The sequence below is a fragment of the Adiantum capillus-veneris genome, chromosome 15, assembly GCF_014529385.1.
Source record: "Adiantum capillus-veneris isolate H3 chromosome 15, ASM1452938v2, whole genome shotgun sequence".
In the NCBI taxonomy this organism is placed as follows: domain Eukaryota; kingdom Viridiplantae; phylum Streptophyta; class Polypodiopsida; order Polypodiales; family Pteridaceae; genus Adiantum; species Adiantum capillus-veneris.
In genome coordinates, this window is record NC_140945.1 from 48,138,805 (window position 1) to 48,148,035 (window position 9,231).

A 9,231-nucleotide genomic window follows, 5' to 3' on the forward strand; every position below is an offset into this window, starting at 1 on the left:
TGTTAACTTGAGTCGCACTCCTCGTCCAACTCTGCTAATTGCCTATCTGAAAATTTGATAAGACAAGCATTTCAGAACGATCTGCAGACAAACAAAAACGTCTCTCATGACCAATTTAATGCAGAATATGGTGTCCGTGGGAGTTGGTTAATGTGTAGCTCCAAGGAGATGCAGCAGCATTGCAGCGGAAGTCACGTAGTCTATCATGCAGGTGCCTACGTTGCGGACTAGGATCAAAAGAATAGTCAAAGAGCAAAAGCAGAAGCTAATTCTTTTTTCACACAAAGGCTTTGATGCTGGAGAAGCTGAAGAACAAGGACTGTGGAGTAATGGCATATAGGGAGACAGGCATACCAATATGTCAGGACCTATTAGCATCCAGCAGTAGTTCACTATTGACCATTCAATATCTGGGTGGGATAGCAAAAATTTTACAAACAATGTGGCGAATATTGCGGCATGTAAAGAGATTCTCTTTCTAAACCGCGTGCAGATGGCAGCCAATGCGACTGCAATTGAGATTAGCAACAACAGTATACTGTAGCGGTGCTCTTCAATAGATGCATACAAAGCAGGGAATGCTCGTGGTGTGGATTTGCACGCATAGCAGTTGCTGTTTCAAAGCTCTCTTCTTGCCAATAACCATGATTTGGTGGCGGATTCTATGAGCAAAGATCCATGTACACAACAACTATCGGATCAAGTTTGGACGGTTGCAAATGCAGACATCAATTTGGTATCGATACATAACGCAGGTTAGCCGGAAAGGAGGCAAGAAGACATAATTGCTGATCGAAGCAGCTTACAACTCAGAGAGAGAGAGAGAGAGAGAGAGAGAGAGAGAGAGAGAGAGAGTAATATTGATCATAGGACATAGAGCATAAAGTTACATTTGCATGTTTTGTGTATGGCAGGGAGGACATATATTCACAACGCTACACGTTCCAATTGCACAAGCGCGACTCCAGATCGACAACATTGCAAGGTCCGTTATCTGTATCCAATTTTCCATGCGCATGCGTTTGCTTGGCGCAACACATAAACGCTACGGGACAGGGCACGACTTCCGTTTCTTATAATTTTTTGGAGAGACCACAGTGCCAGCTCTCCACCCTACTTTTGTATGGCACCTCTGTATGACGTGCACAACATACTTTGCACTTTTAGTGTGACGTTTCATTGCAATACGATATGTTTAACTATTCACATTGCTTTTTTGTAGCTTGACTCACATATCGGCGGCGTGTAGATTGGACAATCAGAAAGCAAGAGTACAAGATTGCAGGTCAGTATAGCACCTCATTTATTGTTGCAATTCATTCATGCTTTATCCGTTTTCTTGTTTTAGAATTTTCCGCATTACTTCCTTTGCTTTGGTTTATTTGGATCTCGTTTTCAGAACTATACACTCAATGTCGATCAACAACTGCACGTGAGTTACACATGTAACTTTCTGCATACGGTAGCTTACCAAATGTATGTGATGTATTACATTAGTGAATACACAAGTAGTGAATGCATGTGGTGTATCACAGTAGTGAATGCACCTTGTGCATCTTTACTTTAGCTCTAAATAAATTATACCATACTAGGTTGATGCCATACTGTATATGTCCTCGTTTCTCCCGTACTTAGGTGTCAATATGAAGTTCTCAAGACCTAGAAGATTACAGTTCAAGCGCCAATAAGCTAAAGAGTAAATTTCAACCACCTTGAAACTAGCTTACCGACCATATGCTAGGTCATGGTTTGAATTCACTGCATTGTATAAAGATTGGAGCATGCAATGTGACATCTTCGCTCAAAATCTAGAAGTATGTCTCTACTGCGCGACGATATACCTCACATATATAACGATAAACAAGGTCGACAGATAAATGAAATAAACACTCTTGTTGCCCTCCCTTCTGTATTATTGTTGGCCGCTTTGTCGGCTTAGCAGCATTCTATTTACAATCCATTATCAGTTCAAGATACCAACCACGAATCAACAGTATCCTCTCTCTATTCATCATGAGACCGATGAGTGATATTTGGACATAGAAGAGGCAAATATTATAATTATGGAGACGAGCTATCCATGTTAACCCAAACGACTTTAGACCTTATAGTAACACAAAATATCAATATAACAACCAGTAAATTGGCAGATCCCTTCAACAACAAATGTGTTCTCTTGCTCAGTGATCTTGCCCAACTACCCCCAGGTTGTAGTCAATACATGAGAGCTTTGTAACACGTCATATCACAAGCTCGATCCACTGGCTTTATGCAACTTTGTACAAGATGGCATGCTCTATAAGACATGCAACGGACCCTGAATTGCTTCAATTCTTCACCATTTCTTGTGAAAGAAAACCAGTCGTAGATAAGATCAATTGTACCTTGGGTGCATGTAGTATAGATGAAGCGCATGTGCATGTCACATCACAAACGTCCAATACTAAAGCAACCTTGCCTTGAATAAATTGTACAATCAAACTGGCATTACAAAACTTGAAATGAAGATGAATGCGGGTAACATAAATGTCATTGAAAATATCACTGAAAATATCGACTTGACAATCGGTGCGGCAAACAATGCAACATGCATTGTCGATGCCATAACACAAAATGTGAAGTTACATGTATCATTGTCCTCATTCATTGTACTAGGAATAACTACAAAAGAAGAAAGGCAACACACTAACAACTATAAAAGAAGAATGGCAAAACACACTTAAAATTCACCTTCAAAAATGTGAGCCTACGTGTTGTGCTAGCAACCATTTAATAAAAAATTTCATCTATAATACTACCGCGCTTGGATATAATCTCAACTATAACCACTCTTATAATCTCTAATAATTGATCCGATAAACATTATAGCATTTTTCAATTGTATATCCCTTTCATGCAATGCTACCCTTCCCAAATTAGTCTTGCTTTTGTTTCCTTCTAGTCATGCTAGAAGCTAAAAGTCAATTTGCATATTTCGTGTTATATTCTATAGATGTTATATAGCAAGGCCCACCAAGCAAGACTAGTTTGGATGAGATGAAGAGGGGCAACGACGCCCGCACCATTGCTAGGAATAACTTTTTTTTAGCAAAAGAAGTGCGGAGAGAAAAAGAAAGGGCATCGTCTCATGGAAGGAAGCCAATTTTGGCGAGAAGAGGATCTAGAAGCAAAGGAGAGCAATGAGCGCTCTATAAATTGGAGCCATTCAAGGTGGGACACCATGGATCAACGGCTTGAAAAGGAGAGCTCATTAGAGGAGCCGGTTGCTACAGTCGAAGAGAGCAAGTGATCAAGCTTGTACGAGAGCTCCATTTATGTAGAAGTGGTTCGAGCGAGGAAGGTGCTCTAAGTTCTTAATTAGCTCTAAATCACCTCCTCATGTGGGAGGGTGGAGAAGAGAGAGCAACTGTAGAACCGGTTTAGGGCACCTTGTCCGTTTCGTGATTGAGAGAGGGAAATGCATGTCAAGCCATGAAGTGTGGTTTTTGGGGCTTTTGCATCGTGGAGTATGTCTATGGAATCGAGGAGGGTTTTTTTTCTTGTAGGTGGCCATGTCTATGGCTTTTTGAAGCATTGTTAATGTTTTCTAAACCAAAACCCAACCCATTTTACCCAATCCATTGTCAATTTTCCTCATGCCCTCTTTCTTTCGCACCTACTTTTGTTTCGTGGTGTGGAATAGATGTGTATGACCTTTGAACCGGTGGTGGATATGCAAGGAAGTGAGTAAGAGGTGTTGTGTGTTGAAAGAGTCTATCTGAGCCGAATGGTGCACTGTGTTGTCTAGTGATCTCGTCACATGTGGGAGAGTTGGGTAGTGTTTCCCTAGAGTATAATTGACACGATTAGACCAAGGGACCTAATAATGGCTAGGATAGGTATCACATTGTATTTTTGAATGGTATCTCACTCACCTGAAAGAGTTGGGCTAAATCAACCATGGTCTTGTGACGAGTCTTCCGTGGAGCTCCAACCTTGTTGTGTGTGTGTGTGTGTGTGTGTGAGAGAGAGAGAGAGAAGACAGAGAAGGGTCTTGTGATAAGTCTTGTCTGTCAAAGAATCTAACATACTTTTAGATTCATAAAGGAAATCTTTTGTTTTAAACGAGATAGCAAAGAGAACACAACAAGAAACTTTCATAGGCTTGGATTTGCATCCATAGCCACCAGTGTGAGCATAGAGCAAGCTTAAGGATCTATGGCTATGATAGGTATCACATTGTATTTTTGAATGGGATTTCACGCTCACCTAGAAGATTTGGGCTAAAATCAAACATGGTCTTCGTGACAAGTCTTACTTGAAGCTCCAACCTTGGTGAGGGAGAGAGAGAGAGAGAGAGAGAGAGAGAGAGAGAGAGAGAGAGAGATGTCTTGTGACAAGTGTTATTTTTGTCTAAGAATCCAACATACTTTTAGATTCAACAAACTTTAACTATAAAGGAGATCTTTCGTTCTAAGAGAGATAGCAAAGAGAATATAGCAAGAAACTTTCATAGGCTTGGATTTGCATCCATAGCCAAGAGCATGAGCATAGAGCCAAGAGCGTGAGCATAGAGTTCGGCTCTAGAGCTTCCATGTGAGAGAGAGAAACCAAACTTGTGTGTGAGAGGAGCAAGAGATTCAAAATGCAACAAACCCTCTCTTATGTAGGGATGCTAGTGTGCAACTAGATTAGAACACTTTCACTTCACCAATGAGTTAAAAACCCTCCTAATGCAACTCAAGCTCACCCGACACTTTCTCCACTCTTGCCTTGCATGCTAGAAGTCATATTCCTGAGGTCTTACACATTTTGAAAAAGACAGGAAGAATCTTGCGAGATCCTTGTAAGGAGAAGGGTGTATGGAAAGGGACGCATGCATACATGGAAGAAGAACAAGTGGTTGGAGGTGGTCGGCATGCAAACTGTCTGAATATCGAAGGATGAGAGAGAGAGAGAGAGAGAGAGAGAGAGAGAGAGAGAGACCCTCATTCATGAATCCTCTTGCTCACAAGGCCCTACCTACATCGCCTTGTCAACTCCTGCTCACAAGCTCTCTCTCTCTCTCTCTCTCTCTCTCTCTCAATCTTTTGTGAGTCACGAACTCGTCACAAAGCAGAGGCAGACAAGGTAGAGGCAAATCAAATCTCCCTCTCATCTGTAAGTTGAAGTTGCCCTGCTGCCCGCAAGGGAGGAGGCGCACAGGAGTTGAGGTGCTTCTTGGGAGAAGGTGCCCAAGCCACACGACCAAGCTGCAAATTCGCGAGGAAATGGAGGGGTTGCAGGGGGGTGTTGTAGAGGGGAGGTGCAGGATGCGAGGAGGAACACATTTGGCGGGGGGGAGGGAATGTAGGTTCGAAAGGAATATAAGGAGTTTTACACATGATTACATTTTATTTGAGTAGAGTAGAGGCCATGCTCTTCATTAGTCACAAGCGTGGCACATACTATTACTAATAGTTATCCAACCTGATTTGGATGAAAATTACCAGTATTTTTCAAAATCAGACTATGTGCTTGGTTGGCCTTGCCATACTCGTTTTATAGTTTTCAGCCCAAGGCACAGGATCACGGTTTAGAGATTGCCTTGGAAGAATGTTACTAGTGTACATACCCAAAAGTGCTTCAAATTTTGACCAAAAAGCGCAGTTACAGCATTGCCTGCAATGGGCTTGTTGATTACACGTGCGCAAGTAAAACAACAAAGTGAAGTGAAATGGACCTTCTATCTCTGCTTTTGAAATTTCCACAGCATTGATTCATAAGTGGATGAGTATTCATAAGTGGATGTGGAGGCAACAAAAAAATAGGAACTTGAAGATGGTCTAGTTCTGTGAGCTTGCGTGTGAAACCCCAAAAATAAGCTCGGGAACATAAAATCTTGAATCCCCACAATAGTGGCAAAGGGCCTTAGACATGGAGAAGAGAGCTTTTGGCAATCGGGCAGCCAAAGTAATGAGTGGCAAGATTAAGAGGATGTATCATTCTTAATTAGACGCAGCACTAATTGGGGTAAGTGGAACTGGGACTGTGTTTTGGGGTGCTGCCCACAATTGGGTACCCTTGAGAACCTTGTTCATACTTTGCAGCACCTCCTCTGCACCCATGCTTCCAATCACCGTCACCTTCTGCTGGTCGGCATCGACATGGAAAGTGCTCACCCCTGTTACACTACTCCATCAAACCCACACTCCCATGACATGAAATCCACATCCACCTTCAAATGAAACCCACATGCATACCTACATAATACACATGATCCACAGCCAACTTCACATGGCACCCATACACACACCTACTCCATAGGTCTCCATGATTCCATCATCACATGCATACTCCTTGTTTCATGTGGAACAGGCCTGCTCCTCACAGACACTCCTCTACCCATACATACACATGAAACCCAAGTGTATGTGTGGGTAAAAGACTCTCTCTCTCTCTCTCTCTCTCTCTCTCTCTCTCTCTCTCTCTCATAAAAACATTTTCCTTCCTCAAAAATAACCATAGAAAGCAGATGAGCAGTCGTCAGGGTGCAAAAAAGAGGCTCTTAGCACAATTGGCAATCGCAATAGAGACACAATTCCTGACCTTGGAGCTTTGACAAGGTCTTCTTCACTCTGCGGGCACATCCTTGGCAGTGAATAAAGGCTTTGAGAGTAACAACCTACACACACACACACACACACACACCCACCCACCCACCCACCCATGTGATTAGAACAGAAGCAAAGGTTGAATTAAAAAGAGTGTAAACTCTGTGTGTGTAGATAGCATAAGGTCAGGTGCCTATGGGTATATACAGACAAATTGCCTTCAAAAAGCCACAGTTTTCTATTTACCAAGGACGATGGAAGTTGAGCTGCTGTGAAGGTAAATGAGAGTATTATTAATTACCTGTGTAGTGCAAGCTGCCTGCTCTTGCAGCTTAGACGCATTCATGAGAGGGACACCATGCACGTTCAAGCTAGCCAGTTCGATCACTCTTTGCTCTATGTTGCACTCATTGGAGATAGATGCAATATTGGGAAGCAGGCCTTGTCGCCCTTCTTCCTCTTCCTCAGCGCTTGCACCTACTCTTGCCGCCTGAGCACCATTGCGCCGCGGTTTGATGGCGCGGAGAAACCTCATGACAATATATCTTTGTGTTTTAGTTCTGCTCCGCCCTCAAAAGCCTACTTAAGCTCAGTTTGCCACCCTCATGGAGACTGGTAGCAGCTTTAGCACTACTGCTCTCAGCTTATGTGCGTGTTCAATCAATCTCTTGTCTCAGCTCATGATCATATTGAGAGGCGATTAGAAAGAGGGAGAGAGAGGGGGGTTTACACAATGCAAGAAAGAACTGGCTCTCTCTCTACTCAACAATGAGACTGGACACTCAAAAGCTTCATATGTTTCTTTCGTAACAAGCTTCATATGTTTCTTTTGTAACAAGCTTCACAAGAGAAGAAGCAAGCGCTCGCGCGCGCGCGCGCGCACACACACACACACCCCTTACACTACATAGGCATATTGAGAGTGATGCCTCAAGAAAATACACCCGTGCTTTGTAACCTACCCGTACGTAATCTGTAGCCTCTAGGGCAGGCATGAGATACATACATACGAGACACAATACTCTCAAATTGACGATGGTCTCTCTCTCTCACTCACGACCCTCTCTCTGTCTCTCTATATATATATATATCTCTCTCACACCCAAATTGACAATGCTCTTTCTCTCTCTCTCACTCTCACGCACACACAACATGATAGTAGGTACACTACCCTCTCTCTCTCTCTCTCTCTCTCTCTCTCTTCCAAAAACAGTGTACTCACAATGGCCTCTCCCTCTCTAGGCTACCATAAGAAGATTTTAGGAATTTTTATGTGTGAGAAAAGGGAGCCTTTCTCGGTGTTTTTCATACAATACATAACATCATGAGCTTCTGTTCAGGAGGCATCGCATACCTAGCTAGGTATGCCGTGCCTCCTTCACACAAGCTCACGATGTTGAGGTAAGTCATAATGTGGGAATTATTGTGAAAATCTGTCCAAAACTTCTTGTGTACCCCTGCCACAAAACATTCTACGGTGCTAGACTGGTAGTATATACAAACATATGTACGCTCTTTGTGCAGGTGGTACGAGTATGAGACCTCAGACGACTGACTCCTGAGAAGGATGTGGTAAGTTGAGGGTTAATTACGACGTACCCACCTACACACGCAGTACATCGATATGAGACGCAATCTGGAGAACTGCGTGCACACTTTCCAAGAGGCAGCAGGCGGCGCTCAGACAACGAAGGTTTTAATCCTTAGTATGACACAATAAAAATAAACATTCATTCTGGAATCACCCACCTATAAAGCAATGAAGCATCCCATGCATTTCTCACCTACCTCTACCCTTCACATTTTCTTATATCCACTTTTCTCTTTAGGTAGAAGAGAGTAGTTATACTTTCAGAGTGCTTTTAAGTTTTCATCTTTTCTTTTTTTTTGTCCTTTTTTTTTTGAGTGGCGATGTTTATAATAACTACTAGTACAGCCGTCGGACTTCGCTCGCCTCTCTCTCTCTCTCTCTCTCTCTCTCTCTCTCTCTCTCTCTGTGTCATTGTGTTCTCGAAGCTGCAGGCCACACCCGTCGCTTAAAAGACATTCTGACGCGTGGCAGGGAGGGGGAACCGAAATTCCCTCCCCCTTTATCCTTAGTATAGATGTACTACGTATGTGCCTTGAAAGTTGAGGGAATAAGTAAAGAGTGCTTTGCATCTTTTTCTTGAAAGCAATCGCACATATTTCGAATGAAACGATACAAACGTTCATGAGCACTACCAGAGTCGTTTGGTCGCACTCAAATCCATGACCTGAGTCATAGCAGTCAAGTGCTCAACCAACCAAGCAAACTTCACATAAATCCCAATTGTCTCATAATCTCCATTTTTTAACCCTTAAATTTGAAGCCCATGAAATGTTTCTTTTGTAACAAGGGTTGTATTTCTTTGTTCTTCTTATTTTCTTGAGAACTCTCAACTTTAGAAATTTTACAAAGAAAGGCTAGAGGCCTTGCATACAACACAAACACAAGCCTAGAGAATGGCAAAGGGCAAATCAAACCTACTTCTTAGTTTCTTTCTTAAGGATTTTCTTAGATTTGCCTTCTCCAACCTCATATCAAGAACACTCCAAGGATCTTTTGTTGTCGATTTACGTCTCCATGGAGGTGGGTCAACCGCTACTAGCAAGCTTGAGAATTCTTTTGCTCAAGGAG

At 42.6% G+C, this 9,231-nt stretch overlaps 1 protein-coding gene across 1 annotated transcript; it reads right to left on the reverse strand.

The window, feature by feature from the left end:
• Nucleotides 1-5,427: 5,427 nt before the first annotated feature.
• Nucleotides 5,428-7,389, reverse strand: LOC147440638 (protein SODIUM POTASSIUM ROOT DEFECTIVE 3-like). Its single transcript, XM_086483551.1, has 3 exons — nucleotides 6,874-7,389; nucleotides 6,568-6,643; nucleotides 5,428-6,142 (listed from the first exon to the last, which is right to left on the reverse strand). Exons 1-3 carry the CDS (start codon nucleotides 7,105-7,107, stop codon nucleotides 5,967-5,969), a joined length of 486 nt encoding a protein of 161 aa, XP_086339677.1. The 5' UTR covers nucleotides 7,108-7,389; the 3' UTR covers nucleotides 5,428-5,966.
• Between the last annotated feature and the right edge of the window lie 1,842 nt (nucleotides 7,390-9,231).